Genomic DNA, 16,328 nt, shown 5'->3' with positions numbered 1-16,328 from the left:
ACATTTACAGGAGCACACGGGTGGCTGAGTCGGTTAAGTGTTCGACTTCGGCTCGGTCATGATCTCACGGTTCGAGAGTTCGAGCCCAGCGCCAGGTTCTGATGACAGAGCCTGGAGCCTACTTCAGATTGTGTCTCCTTCTCTTCTGCCCCTCTCCTGCTCGTGCTCTCTCAAAAAGCCTGGGTGGCTCAGGTGGTTAAGTGTCCAACTTAAGTTCAGGTAGTGATCTCACTGTTCATGAATTTGAGCCCCACTCACACTCTCTCTCTCAAAAATAAACATTGAGGGGCGCCTGGGTGGCTCAGTCGGTTAAGCGTCCGACTTCGGCTCAGGTCACGATCTCGTGGTATGTGAGTTCGAGCCCCGCGTCGGGCTCTGTGCTGACTGCTCAGAGCCTGGAGCCTGTTTCAGATTCTGTGCCTCCCTCTCTCTCTGACCCTCCCCCGTTCATGCTCTATCTCTCTCTGTCTCAAAAATAAATAAACATTAAAAAAAAAAATTAAAAAAAAATAAACATTGAGAAAAAATTTTTGAATCTATAAAAAAAAAATTTACAGAAGCACGCTCAACCCTCACACCATTAAAACATGAATATTTTCTTTTTCTTTTTTTTTTTTTTAAATGTTTATTTGTGGGCCGGGGCGGGGCGGGGCGGGGCGGGGGGGGGGGGGTGGGGAGGCGGGGGCAGAGAGAAGAAGAGACAGAATCTGAAGCAAGCTCCAGGCTCTGAGCTGTCAGCACAGCGCCCGCCCGACACAGGGCTCGAACCCATGAACCATGAGATCACAACGTGAGTCAAAGGTGGGTGCTTAATACTGAGCCACCCAGGTGCCCCAAAGCGTTTCCTACAGAACCAAGAGCACTGGCAAAAAAAACATTTGCAGGGTTCTTACAACCTCAGTTAGGATCACACTAAACAGATACAGAGGTCTGTTTTTTTATGCTGCCTTCCTTCTTCCTTTGGAACTGCGAGTGGCTCCGACTTGGCCATCCACCATAATCTGACCGGACAGGCAACATACCTGGTAGCTATAAGAGCTGGCATACATAATGACACACAGACCCATGACTGCTCTCTGCTGGGATATGGGCTTATGAATGACATCTCTGAGGCGAGGGACTCTTCCACAGTGTGGACCCACTAATCAGAATCAAAGGGTTTTAGGGTGCCTAGGTGGCTCAGTCAGTAAGTGTCCAACTTCAGCTCAGGTCATAATCACCCAGTTCACAAGTTCGAGCTCTACATCGGGCTCTGTGCTGACAGCTCAGAGCCTGGAGCCTGCTTTGGATTCTGTGTCTCCCTCTCTTTCTGCTCCTCCCCTACTTGTACTCTGTCCCTCTCTCTCTCTCCCCCCCCCCACCCCCCTGCTTATGCTCTATCGCTCAAAAAATGAATAAATGTTAAAAAAAAAAAATCAAAGGGTTTTCACCAGCCACACTTGGGCATCACTACCTGGATATACCAAATAGAAACTTGGCCAAACCCACTATTCTTGTGGTGTCTTCTTCCCTCTCCATGGCTTTCTACCAACATTCCAAATCCAAATCCCTGCACTGGAGACATGAGTCTCCCTGTGATCTGCCTCCTCTATACCTATCCATCTTTATCCCCTCTGATGCCCGATCTCAAACTTCACATTAAGGTGTCCTTGCAAACTTCCTAGGCTCTCTTGGACTTCCTGTCGTTGGTGCCTGCTTCTCCCCTACATGAGGCTCAGGGATCACTGGCTTCTCCCCTACATGAGGCTCAGGATCACCGGGAAGCCATCCCCAATTTTCCCAGGCAGGGTTACAGAGAGGTCCTAACTACTACAATCTGAACTAATAGTTGGCCAATTCAGAAATAAATAATACAAAATCTTAAAGTTTTGGTTTAATTTAAAAGCATGTACAGGGGCGCCTGGGTGGCTCAGTCAGTTAAGCATCCGACTTCGGCTCAGGTCATGATCTCACGGTTCGTGGGTTCAAGCCCCGCATGGGGGTCTGTGCTGACAGCTCAGAGCCTGGAGCCTGCTTCGGATTCTGTGTCTCCTTCTCTCTCTGCCCCTCCCCTGCTCGTGCTGTCTCTCTCTCTCAAAAATAAATATTAAAAAAATTAAAAAAAAATAAAAATAAAAAAATAAAAGCATGTACAGATCTGGTGTTGGAGTGTCTCAAGGTCTTTCTTACAAAACTCACACCCATAATGCATCACCTAGGACTTCGAAGACACTTTGTGAGGCTCTCAGCACAGATTCTGCCTGTATTTCTCCAACCCCCTCCCCCGCAGTCACTTGTCTCATCCATACCTAATTACTTAAAGCCATTTTTTTTTAAGCAGAGCCTTTTACTAAGCCTTCCCAAAGCACTCCACTTGGCATTCCTACTTATCAGTTCACACAATAAGTACTGTCATTATGAGATGACAACATGGGTAAGGAACAGGAACAAGTCTAGGAAGAATCACAACAGACTCTGGCAAAAGAGAAGGCCAAAGAATGGAGTGGAGAGAGTGCGTACCCCAGAGACAGCCACTAGAAGCTCATCTCACAGCAGGATAGAGAGGAGCATGAAATGCAGGAATCGGAGAAAAAGGAGGAATGGATTGAACACCAAGAATGGTGGCTGACTCTGCCATCCTTTCTACAGCATTCCTTAGCGAAGAAATTAAAAAATGACTAAAGACTAGTATTTACCTCCGGAGGTTCAAGGACAGGTTTAGAGTTAACGTCTTAACTTTCCAGCTTCACTCAATGCGTGTTTTGCTAACTTCATCCGTAATTCTCCCCAAAGGAGAAAGCCTCATAGAATAAATCAGATCATGTAACACCGTCAGGCTTCCAGGAAACCTGGGGCCCTGGCATCCCAGTGCACTGAACTGAAATGGGAGAAGCAGAGCCAGAAGCCCAGGGAAGCCTCACGGAAGGCCGGCATGGAACAAGGTCGCCCGCTGCCCCGTCCTGAGACGCCAGTACAGATGCTGGCTGGAACCAGCAAGGCGGGAGGAGGAGGAAGCCTTCTGCCACAAAGCCTTTTGCAAAAGACCACAAAAAGGAGACCGAAATCTGAAACATTAAGATCCTTTCCAGGAAGTAGCCAAGGGCACAATTCACAGGCAACCTCCCAGCACATGCAACAACACGAACCACATTATCACCCTTGTTGATCTTCAGTAAAATCCACCAAATGGGAATAACATGTTCAAAGGAGAAAGATGTCCTTGTCGCCCTTAGAATTACATGGTAAGCGGCCACTTTCCTGCTCAAAGAACTTGGATGGGGCCAAGGGTTCACAGGTTCAAATATAAATTCCTCAGACAAGTTTTCCAGGTTCCCTTAAACTGCAGACCATGATTCACAGAGAGCCCTACATAAAACCCTCTGTTACAACCACAAACATTATTTTCCTTGCCTTACAGTTTAAGATGTACATCCAGCTACTTGATTTGAAAGGGTTGCAAATCAATAATGTGACTGCTCCTTGAGGGTATATGTGCATTTATATTTACACACGTACACACACCAGATAAAGCATAGACAAGCTCTGTTGCCTGAAATCAAGTAGACCAGAACTCTTATCTTCACAGAAGAGAATGCTATTGCCTCCATTATCAAATCTTAAAATTGAGAGTTTAGATCCTTAAGTATTCAAAATGTAAATTTGCTACTTGGACATTCGGTTAAATTAACTATAAAGTATTTATTTTTTACATATAAATGATAAACTTATTACGTTCAGTGTATACACTTCTAGTGTTTAAATTTAACAACTTAACTTTTAACTTTAGATTTGTGTCATTGTCTATAAGGAAGTATTTCTAACCCCTAGTACAAGCACAGTATAAAATCACCTGTTGTTTACTGTTTTAATGTAAAGTTAAGCTTCTATTTTTCAACAAAATCTTAAGAAATCCTCCTTTGTTTTCATCACAGCCGATTACTTTTCCTGGTTTACATAACAGTACTCCAGAGCTACGTATATCACAACCCAAACAAATGTGCATTAAAATATGTGTAAATATTGTATCTTCTACTTCATGATGCTCACACCTAAAACATAGTCACAACTTCTCCTATACTTGTATTTGAAATCAGGTTTATCATTAGCTAAGGAATAAAGTTCTTGAAAATAGCAGCTCTCAGTCTGGATTTTACGACCAGCAAAAATTTGAAAAAGCATTCATGAAGGAGGAAAGTGATTTGTCCATCTTTAATTCTAAAGAAAAAAGAGGGGCGCCTGAGCGGCTCAGTTGGTTGAGCATCAGACTCTTGATTTCAGCTCAGGTCATGATCCCAGGGTCATGGGATCGAGCCCCGTGTCAGACTCCACACAGAGAGTGGAGCCTGCTTAAGATTCTCTCTGGCTCTTGTTCACACGTGCTAAAGATAGAAAAGAGAGAGAGAGAGAGAGAGAGAAGGCCAGCACCACAATTTCAAAAGATTTATATCTCAAATACCATGGGATCACATTACATGAGCACTTTTACGACTTTTGTTGAAGAGGCAGCATAGGCACCAGATGACAAATAATTTAATTATTATTAGAGATTCTACCTGGAATCTCCCTCATTGAGAAGAGTCTGATGTGATCAAAACATAGAAAGGGGAACTCTGCTTCTCCTTCATGAACATAAACGAGTATAACTCAATAATATAAAAATAAAAGCCTCAAAGTGATCGCTTACTAGATGTGTGATCCTGGACGAATTATGTAACTTCTCTGGGCCTCATTTCCCTCATCTGTGAGAACAGCACAATAACTGTACATAACTCATGGAGTTGCCAGAAAGATGAGAGATTATACAAATAAAAAATCTGAAACAAGTTTGGGCACCCAGGAAGGAGTCTCTAAACATTAGCTAGGATTAATACTAATTCCAGGTCATTTGGACTACCTATCACCTTTTGTACTGACTTTACACCTTCTGGCTAAGAGCCACTCGACTATATTTAAAAAACAAGATGTCCGACAGAGAAAAACAGAAAATTCAGCTTTGCAGGGTGGGGAGAAAAGCTACACCATCCTTTTTCTTTTTTCCATGTTACCTCAGCTAGGGGCAACCTGGTGCTTGAGAGCCACTGCCCTAAAAAGGGTAGGCTGCTAGAAGGATAAGAGGTCCACGCTGACTGCAGAGAACCACTTTCCTATTTGGGGAATGACTCAATACAGTTTTCATGACTTCAATGAAATACGAAGTGCTGATCTGCCTCAGTTCCTGAAGCTGTGCTGAGCGTGAGAGAATGCCATGAAATATAGCCTTAGAGCCTTGCCTTTAAGGGATTATGCAGATTTTGATGACTTAAAACATTAGAAAAATATTTGAACCTCATGATTAGCATCAAATATACATTTTTTTCAATTTTGAAGTATGAGCATGATGTCCCTCCTCTGTTTATAATATTCCAGTGGTTTCCCGTTGCATCCAGAAGAGAACCCGAACCTCTTAACCTATGGAGTCCAGTTCTGCCTAGGTCTCAAGCGCCCTCTTGCCTACGTCTCCACTCTGTTCACGGCCTGGCTTTCTCTTTACCTGGGAACATGCCACTTTGCTCCCATCTTGAGCATCTGCACATGATTCTTTTCCTGAGCACACACTCTGCCCATCTGCTTCCAAGTCTTTTCTGCATGGCTGTTTCCTTCATATTTTCCAAACTCAAACATCACCACTTCCTTGCTCACCATGTCCCAACACTCCCGGAAGTCACCTGCAAAGACTTCCCATTCCTTAATGCACTAGGAGATTATTATATTTGCCTTATAAACTTAACTGTTTACCATCTGTCTTTTGCACTGGAATGTAAACTCCTGGAAGCCAATGCCCGATTCACTCCTCTACACACCAGTGCCTAGAAAAGTGCCTGGTACACAGGAAGTACTAACTGACCGAGTGGAAGTGAGGTCACAATGCAATTTGCTCAGCACTGCACTCGGCCACGGTTCGAGGATCCCAGCTTCTTCAGAGGGGATAGGGATAGTTTTATTGCAGAACAAAGTGCCCAAGGAAAGCTTCGCTAATAGGAAGAAGAGACTTTTGATGGTCCATGAAGAATGAAGACGGGTCTATTTGAGGTTGCATCCAAGGTGTATATGTAACACATAGAAGAGCATCAATAGTCCTCCTGGCAGGCATGTAGAATTCCCTTCCAGGAGTTGTAGAGAGATTAAACTTAATACCTAGGAGATGGGAATCGTACTCTCTAGGCCTGAGCTCCGCTGTCATACAAATCACCAGCAAACAAAGCAAAACAAACCTATTCAGATATATATTCCAAGACAGCACTGTGGTGTAAGGAAAGGGTGTGAACCCCTGTTCCCACGTTGGGCATGGCCCATCTTAGAGGAAAATGAAATCCAGTTATCCCTTGAAGGGTCTTACCCTTCTATGACATATTAGAGTCTCTGGTTCAGAGAAGAAAATACATGAAGTTCTGAAATAAGCAAATACACTGGCATCTGAAAGCAAAGAACAAAGGTATCTGCTTATCTCAGAAGACCACGGGCAGGTTAATCTATGTATCACAGTATTCATGAGGCATATTCATGAGGCAAAGACAGAAGAAAACAAATAATCAAAGATGGGTCTTTTTTATAACTACGAAATGTTAAATTAAGATCTCATTTAAGGGAGTGAGAAGGAACTAGCTGAGGAAAAGGATACAGAATAAACACTTTAAAGTAATAGAAGTTATTAAAATGATTAAGTATCTCTCAAGGCTTATCAAATATACCAAGGATGAACAGAACTGTCAGAAAGGAGTCGAACACCCTTGGCACTAACTTTATCCTTTCAAACAAAGCTAAGCAACTGCCTTCCAGCTCCTATCTCTTCCTGGGCTCAGGCTCAGGTCCCACATGGGCACTCACTTCCAGAAGCATTTCCTGCTCCACCACCCACAGGAGCCTCTTCCTCTCTGATGGAGGGTCACTTCCTGAAAGCTCAGGTGAGCTCCTGGACCTAACAGCTTGCTTCCCGGGACTTCCTCTAAGGCACTCGGCAAAATTAGCATTCCAAACTCAGCCAAGGATGAATTTTTGGACAGCTCCCTCTCCTGGGGGTGGGGGTTGGGGAGGGCTGGAGGAGAGCCATGAGGGCAGGGCCTCACGCCTACTCGCCTCTGTATCTCAAGACCTCGACTCTAACACCTGGTTATCAGTGGGATGGGGGGGGGGATGTTGGGATGAAGAGATACACTACCCCCCAAAGCACCCACATAAGCCATAAAACCCAAACAACCTAGCAACACTGAGCAAACTCCTTCAAAAGCAGCTTGCTCTTATGTCAACTTCCTCTCCTCTGACTTACAGCCTTTGCAATCTGGCCTCCTTCTATCCTGAACCTTCTCCAGCTGCTCCTTGGACTCCTAAGCGTCAAATCCAACTGACTGCTTTCTGCTTCCTCACCTCCTCCTTTGCACTGAACACACCGGTCTTCTTTTGGCTTTCCAGCACCAATTTTCCTCCTTTCTCCCTCACTGTTCATTCTGTGTCTCGTCTGTCTGCCTTCTCTTCTCTGCCTTTCTCTTTAAGTATTAAGGTTTCCATAAGGTTCTGGTCTTGGCCCCTAAAAATGCTTCACTCTCTCTGGGCAATCTTATCCACCCCCCCCCCCCCCATCAATGACCTGCTCAGAGAAGAATACACAGGCTCTATGCTCATGCCAGGTCTTAAACACCAGGCTCACACCCCCAACTACCTGCAGGATGCCCCCACCTGGATGTCCCAGAACTCTTCCTAAGATAAGTGAACTGAAAATTGCAGACAAGGACTGGAAATCAGACTGGTCTCACGCTAGAGCTTTATCCTCTCTCCTACACAGTCTCCCTCCTTTTATAAGGTCACACAGCGTTGTAACTGCTGACCTTCAGTCTCTCCCAAGAGAATGTGCCTCATGGAAGACAGGAATTAAACGGGTTTTTTTTTTTTTTTTTGAAGTTTTATTTTTGAGAGAGAGCAAGAGTGAGCAAGCGGGGGGGGGGAGGGCAAAGGGAGAGGGGGACAGAGGATCTGAAGTGGGCTCCATGTTCACAGCAGAGAGCATGATGTGGGGTTCGAACTCACGAACCATGAGGTCATGACCTGAGCTGAAGTTGGACGTTTAACTAAGCCACTCAGGTGACCCTGGAGGACAGGAATTAAATGTCATTCAGCTCCACAACCAAGCCCAGCAGGTGCATGGCATGTTGAACATGGGAAGTGCTGGCCAAATGAAGGCAGACACAGATTCCATCTTTGTCAGCACATGGTAGGAGCTCAATAAAAGATGGGGTGGAGAAAACAAAAAGGAAGACATGTTACAGGAATGAGAAAATTCTCCATTACGTATCTAGTTGCACATATGTTCACAAAACAACAGATGTGCACAAATATTACACCTGTGTATTCAAAATCATTAAAAATTAATTTGTCATTAATTAAAACTTAAATGTTATTAGAATATTAAAAATATTACATATTTTCTTGGTACCTTTATTAATTAATCATTGTTTTAAGAAAATTAAAGACTAGGGGCACCTGGGTGGCTCAGTCAGTTGAGCATCCAACTCTTGATTTCAGCTCAAGTCATGATCCCAAGGTCATGGGACTGAGCCCTACATCAGGCTCTGTGCTGAGTGTGGAGTCTGCTTAAGATTCTCTCCCTCTCTCCCTCTCTCTCTCTCTCATTCCATCCCTCTGCCCTGCCTCCAGTTTGCATTCTCTAATAAAAAGAAAGAAAGAAAGAAAGAAAGAAGAAAGAAAGAAAATTAAAGACTAGATTTATGCTGCTGGTATTTGTGCTATGGCATTAGGAAGTCAGCCAAACACTCAAAAATGGACATTTTAATCACTAACTCTATGCTTTTGTTTACCCAAATACATCACGTTTTGAAGGCCAAAAGTCTTATTCATCATTGATTTGTCATGTTTGAGGTCTAGATGAAGATCTTGACACTATTTGTATTTGATCCCTATTTTTGTAAAGACATTTAGTTTTAACATGTGAAGAACTATATCTGGCTTGATAGATTACTTGGTTTTAAAAATATCGTTAATACTCAAAGCTGTTACAATTTTCATGAAAGCAAATAAACAAAACGTGTCTGAACAACACTGGTAAGCCAGATGTGCCCTGCCAGCCATTGGCTAACTTATCTGATAAGCCCAGGGCAACCCTGAGGTAACCTGCAGACTGCTGTTTTTTTGGATCGTAGGAATCATTTATTTCCTACAATGTACTCAGAAATTTCCCTCACTTCTGGCCCAGCCTTCCAAAATAGAAGGTCGACAATCGAACTTTCTTCATTCACTACCGTTCCGTGCCCAGGTCAGTTCGGGCTCCCAAATCCCACACAGGAGCCCCACTCTAACACAGGACAACAGGAAATGACATACAATTTCAAAATCCAAGGTGTCACAGTCTCCCATGAGCTGGGTTAGGAACAGCTAACTATCCAAACAAAATAAAACAAAAAATAAAAAAACAAACAAAACCCTACAAATATTTACACAAATATAAATCTTTTGTTGAAGTCCAAGGTACAAAGTTAGGAAAATAAGCTCTACCTGGTCAGCAAATGTACTCAGGTTTTAAACAGAATTGTCTTATCTCAGGGGTAATAAAATCTGCCCCTGATTTCTGACCTGCTTCTACAGAGTATTACTGACTCTAGCCACCACGGCTCAAATGGAAGGTTCTGTTCTCCCGTCTCTCCCCAGTTTCTCTGCATCAGACTCCACTGGAAAAACAATGAAGTTCTAACCCAATGGTTCACATTTCTGAACTCTTGCTTACAAAACCAACAAAACTATCATTGTCTTACAGAAAAAGCAATCAAACATGCGTAATATGGATTAAAAAGCTCACATGGATAACTGTAATCCCATTATGTCTATATCGATTTGATTTTAACTCTCCAAAAAATGCATGATCATATACGTATCTTTAGTAAGGGGGAAACACACACACACACACACACACACACACACACACACACACTGCACAAGACAGTCTTAATCTGAATATTCTGATAAGTGGAAAGCTTAACTCCCTATTCAGGAAGGTATCTCAGTTTTAGATTTCAGTTTGCGTTCTATTCGTTACTATGTAAATCCTGCCAAGTTCTTTCTGGCTCGGGAATACCTGATGTAGAGGATATGCAGACTGGGAAGGCCCACATCTCCTGCAAGATAATACCAAGGGGAACTTCTTGACAAGGAAATTCCCAGTCCTTTTAAAACTCAACCGTTTCAATTAAACTCACCTGTTACATTCGGAAAGACTCAGGATCTGTGAGCTTCTGTGAGCTTCCCCGGGGCTGCCAGAGTCAGAACATTTTTACCCAAGGAACCAGATGTGAGACATTAAAACGGGGCGGGCTTCCTGATGCCAGGAGCTGATTCTGCTACTGACATCAGAAACAAAGGCAACAAGGCAACCTTCTAGTATCTCAGTTCCGAAAGAGGCTAACGACACTCTTTAGAAGAGTTTCTAAAGAGGTCTGAAAGTTGTTTCCCTTTTAGATTCCCATGCAATTGGGAAGGTGCCGCTTGTTCACACAGGTAATATTCGTGATAACCTGTATGTTTTCCCTAATACTTAAAACTTTTAAATTTCTCAGAGGACTGAGTCAACGTAGGTAAAATTTCCTTTAAAAACCTCTCACCCACCTGAGAAAGGCCAAACAAAAACCAGATAAACTACTTAAGCAACGCCACGAGGTGAGTCAAACTGATTGTCATTTTGACCTTGCTTTGCTTTAATTCAGGAGCCTATTTAGAAATGTAACAAGCAACCCTCTTCATTCGGCTCAGCTAGCAGAGCTAATAGGCTTCTAATTAATTTCCAGAAGATTGCTGTTATAACTAACAGGTTTTAAACATTTGGTTGATTGGGGAAAATGAATTGAATATAATGTATTTGATTTGGAAAATTAGTTTTCATTCTATGTGCTTACCCTAATAGTGTTTATTTTAACTTTACATGATTCCATTAAGAGTCTCAGAACACCACTGGGTTGTTTTTATCCTTACGGAGTCCTAACCAACTTAAAAAAAAAAAAAAAAGTAATCAATTTACATTTTGATTTTTGTTGGCCTTTATTTGAGGGCAGGTTAAATTCATTTTTGTGGCTTTAATAAAAAAAAAAAAATCTTCGCTTGCTAATATAGCAAAGGGCCCAAATACTTCAAAATGATCCTAGTGATACCTCAGTCAAAAGTCTGCTCATCGCATGCAAATCCTTTGGAGAAAGGCCTCTGCACACAAAGTAAGATGAACCAGTTACTGCATTGTTTATGAAGTTTCCCTTGATTCCTCCTGACAACCATTTAAACAACGAATGTTGGGAAATGTCCCTCAAAGAATCAACAACAATGGCAGGGATCAGAGCTTTTATATTTAGCTAATACTATTTTTAAAAGGAGAAAATATTTCTTCCTGAAGGGATTATGGGAAGCCTTATTAAAGACACCTGCAAACAAAACAAGTGACAATAGATCTTTATCATAATTGATAACTGAGTTATCCTTTAGACAAAACTCCTTTCTTGGAGACAATAACATCGAGATTTACCTCTGCTATTAGAGTCAAGAAATCAGCTAATCGGGACTACTGGTATTCCACCAGGATAAGTCTCACCAAGATTAAGTGAGCAGATAATAAAAAGGCCCTTGTCTCTCTGGTTAAAGAGAAGTACAACGAGATTAGAATTTCCTGAGGCTGCTCAGAATGTTTTATAATGAACTCAGGTGGCATCGATCCCTGTGTCTCCATACATCATTCAGAAAGAGGTGGGGTGACTCTAATTATGAGGACCAACTATGTGCTGAGCACGCAGTGGGACAGCCCACCTTTACAAACTCGGCCTCTGCCTAACTTGCACTTGCAAAGAAACAGAATCTTTCCCCAGATCTTCTCAAAGCAATAAACAATCTCTGTCAAAATGTGACTCTGTTTTAGTGAAAGATTGCTTCTTGGGGATAAATTACACAGCAAAACCCAGCAGGGCACATCTATACAATAAGCTTGCAGAAGAGGGAAGGAAAAATCAGAGATCTTCGCAGTAAAAGTACTCTGCCTCGGAGTCTCCTTTCTTCACGCCAGTAACAGCGCACGTCTTTCCTTGTTGGCTACACTGTTTGCAGGCAGATATTCATTGCTCCATTTGCCCTGTGACTCACAGAAATGCCTGTGGTCATTTCGGGCCTATTACTGATTTTTATGACATAGCTAATTTTCCAAATTAAGTAATTCTGGCTCCTTTTATAACAATGGCTCCAGAAAAATCCCTAAGTTTTGACTGGAAGCATATCTGGGCATTGAAAAAAAAGTGTGGGGAAGGGGCGACAGTCGGGGGGAGGAGGAACCATCAGGATGAAGCGATAGTTGCAGACCTCAGTGGTAGCATTTCTACTTCCTGGCCTTACAATGAGTTCATGATTAGACCACTGAGGAGAGTGAAACACAAGGTCATGAAATATTAGCAACAGCAGCAGCGATTTTAGAAAATGTGCATGCAGTTGTTGATAAATGCACTTCATTTAAAAAAAAAAAACAACAAAAAACAAAAAACAAAACCCTTGGAAATGAAGAAGAAAGTCCCCTGGCCTGAATCACTGAAAAGTAGACAGAATTAAACAGCAGGAAAAGCATCCCATGTGTGCAGCAATACTGAGCAAGCAGATGAGGCATGAGATGACCCAACATACTTCTTCAGAACCTCAAGTTCACAGACAAAACAAATGCTGTAGAGAAGGTATTTGCAGGATTGCTGGGTTTAAAACACACACATATACATACACACCTTAAGACTTAGCACAATCAGCGTGTGAAAGAAAAGCTGCCTAGAAAAACAAGAAACATTTTCTGAGATGACTCTGATCCTGTACTCAAATTATTGGCTTAAATGTACTTGCCTTTAAAGGCTTTGTATCTACAATAACTGCTCTCTATTGTCCTTGCTAACGAAGTATTATTTTCACCTTATTATTACTAATCTCTTCTTTGTCAGTAACCACACCTGGTTTTATCCCCCAAAAACGGTGCAGTAAATATTTGTCCTTTGTGGTAACACAATGCATAATTTAGTTAATCTAGGCTATCTTTCCGTGCGAGGTGACTGTTTCTATATTATGAAATGTGTTCACGGTCGAGTGAGATCCATGCCAGATGCCTGGAAGGCAGACGGAGAGCCGCTTACCAAGCTTGTAGCTGCTTCGAACCCACCTTGACATGACTCTGTAGCCGCTCCTACACCCGGGGTATTACTCATGTGAACTTGGCCTCCGAATCAGACCACACCTTCCTCTTACCACCACGGCCTTTACGAAGATAACGCGACTTCGTCAGGCCGAAGGGCCCACCCACGGCCCCCAAGGAAAGGACTGGAAAGAACAGGAACTGCAGTTCCCATGCGAGAACTTGGTGTCACTGCCAGCATTACCTGAATGAAGTCCAGAAACGTCAGGGGCAGCAAGTCGTCCATGTGCCCGATGTCTTTGGAGAAGCGGTTCAAAATCCCTCCTACAACAACAGGACGCGAGACATTACTCACTTCCCCAGGCCGGCCCTTTAAGAGAAACGATTCACAGACAAGTCAAAACATTTGAAACGTATATGTATTTAATGTATCACGCGTTCATACGAAATAAGCCGATGTCAGCGGTGAAGAAAAAGAAGACAGGATGATACCCAAAGAGAAACAAAAATACCACCAACGGCAGTGGGCAGGGAGTTGAAATTTGGCCGACTTTTGATAAAATGGAGGTGAAAAAAACGTTACAGCGGTACAGGGAAGGGTTGGGTGGATTTTAGAACATTCCCTCCTTTTAGATGCCATCTAGGATGCCCATTCGGGGGCTGAGTTGGTAAATAAACAATTGCAAAATACATAAACTGGCCCCCAATTGTTATACTAATTTTGCTTTAGTAATCAGAATTTTGCTAAGTGGTATTTTTTAAACAGATGTAATTATAACCTCTCTTTCCCCCCCCCAGGATGGTTCACGGCATCTCACATGTTGGCAAATGTTGGAATCCTGCCATTCCCCAGTTGTGAGTTTTCTACTAGGATTATAAGTCGCTTTTTTCTGCGGTACACCAAGTGTGACACGGACTCATTCTTAGATTTCCAACACAACCAGAGGAACGTAGGCAGGAAAGAAGAAATAGTACTTAATGCTTAAAGGTGGTTTCTTATTACTCATTGTATATCCCTTCTCAGAATCCATGAGAACAGGACATCCTAAAGGCTTGAGAACTGGAATGTGAGAACAAACTTTCAATAAATATCTAGTCTTTTAAATGAGAAGATTTTAAGGAAATGGAAGCTACACACACACACACACACACACACACACACACAGCCTATTTTGGTGTAAGCAATTCCTGAGAAATGCGTTTGTCTAGGTCCCTGAACTTCTTTTGTACTGGAGGCTTCAGGAAGCCAGCCTGCAGGGGAGATGTGTCAGAAGTGACTTCCTCCGGGCCCTTCATACTAAGCTACAACTGGACGCTGAAGGGCCAGAGGCTGGCAGCCGAGCCTCCACTGCCAGGAAGCAGGGAAGCCCAGGGTCACTCAAGCAAAGAGCTGGAACGACTGAAGGCTTCACTAGGCCACCGTGACACTCCCAGGCCTCCATTTTCCTGACTCAGGTGTAGGAAATACAGACTCCAGAAAACAGCTTCTTATAGTGACACTTTTGGTAGGCTGGGTGACAGCTTTTCTGAGCCTCTAATAATACCTCCTTGAGAGAGTGATTCTGAGGATTAAATGGGCTCAGGCACGTGAAAGAACCTAGTCGCAATGCCAGGTACATTATCAGGTGCTCAAAACCAAACACCAAGGTAAGAGAATTGCTGTTACCCACAGGATCTGCAGCTAGTCTCCTGAGAAAGTCTGACAACCGGGCACTGTCAGGTCAACCTGTTAAAATGCACATTCAGTAGCTTCAGGCTGGAGCTGAAGATTCTGCGTTTCTAGCTCACTTGGCGGGGTGGGGGAACGCCCTTGCTGCTGCTCTCCAGACTACACTTTGAGGGGCCAAAGGTTAAGTGATTGTTTGACCAGTTGTGCTTTAGAAGCATTAAAATTAGACAGGCAGTTTCCCACATATTCTTACAGATTTTGTGGACTACCTACTTTTTAACTTCCCAAAGTATCAATACCAAGATAAGAAAAACATGCATCTAAAAACGCTAAAAGACACAGTTTAAAACACTGGTCATTTCTTCAAAGGAAAAGTACCGCTTTTCAACATAGTCAGGACTCAGAACACTGCAAAAGTATGGTTTAGCTTAAAAAATACTGAAACCAATGGGGCGCCTGGGTGGCTCAGTCGGTTGAGCGTCCGGCTTCGGCTCAGGTCACGATCTCGAGGTCCGTGAGTTCGAGCCCCGCGTCGGGCTCTGTGCTGATGGCTCAGACCCTGGAGCCTGTTTTGGATTCTTTGTCTCCCTCTCTCTCTGCCCCTCCCCTGTTCATGCTCTGTCTCTGTCTCAAAAATAAACGTTAAAAAAAAAAATTTTTTTTTTAAATACTGAAACCAATACTCAAGTTGTTGTTGTTGTTGTTTTTAAGATGAAAAAGCAACAGAGATGAATGATATGTGAAAATCATCCCCTTTACCTTCTACCAGAAGCAGGAGTCTTAGGGTCTGAGGGAACCAGATTGGCGCACAGCATAAAATACAAGGAGAACACAAACAACTGAGAAAAACCAACTCTCCCAACACAGCTACTACAATAAGTGAACTGAACTAGATGTCAAAGACTGTCAAAACCCTAAACTCTCATTCACCAGGAGGCAGAGTCCAGAAAATGTGAGATTAGAAGAGTCAATAAATTACTTCCTTGCTCCAAGAAACAATTAATGGGACGAATGGTGTTTGCAGACTATTTCATCTGGCCCTGCCATAGACTGTTACAGTCAGAGCTGTGATTTCAAGTTCATGGCCTCATAGTTCTAAACTTTTCTCAAAGGTCCCCAGATCAAATCCGCATGATGAATTCCCTTCACACACATGCCATGCCTCTGCATCCAAATGGCATCTGGCCTGCTGGAACATCTCCAGGGATGTAGAGGGAAGGGGGATTCATGATAAGGAAGGGGAGCCCAATCCATTTTCAGATTCTGTTCTGTTAGGCAGGGCTTTCTTACATTAAACCGAATCTTGCCTTTTCCTAGAACATGTAACCCTCTGCTTATTCTGCTCTTAGAACCACATGGAATGAATCTAATTTCTCTTGACATGACAGCCCTTCAAATGCTCGAAGAAAGTTACTCATATCCTTTCCAGAGTGAGTCCCTGGTGCCTCAATTAGCCCTCATACAGCACAGTGTCCCATCTTGGCCATCGTGTCCTGCCCAGACTCA

At 43.1% G+C, this 16,328-nt stretch overlaps 1 protein-coding gene across 2 annotated transcripts in view; it reads right to left on the bottom strand.

The window, feature by feature from the left end:
• Nucleotides 1–16,328, bottom strand: part of ABCC4 (ATP binding cassette subfamily C member 4 (PEL blood group)) — a 267,510-nt gene that overhangs the window by 79,496 nt on the left and 171,686 nt on the right. For both annotated transcript variants that reach the window (XM_086709433.1, XM_086709438.1), the window contains one exon: nucleotides 13,398–13,477. In XM_086709433.1, coding sequence (XP_086565559.1) covers nucleotides 13,398–13,477 — 80 coding nt within the window. The remainder of the gene's footprint in view (nucleotides 1–13,397; nucleotides 13,478–16,328) is intronic.

Source organism: Puma concolor, chromosome A1, assembly GCF_028749965.1.
Source record: "Puma concolor isolate L17-30 chromosome A1, mPumCon1.1.hap2, whole genome shotgun sequence".
In the NCBI taxonomy this organism is placed as follows: domain Eukaryota; kingdom Metazoa; phylum Chordata; class Mammalia; order Carnivora; family Felidae; genus Puma; species Puma concolor.
The sequence above is the reverse complement of the archived record's forward strand: the minus strand, read 5'-3'. Positions and strand labels throughout refer to the sequence as shown.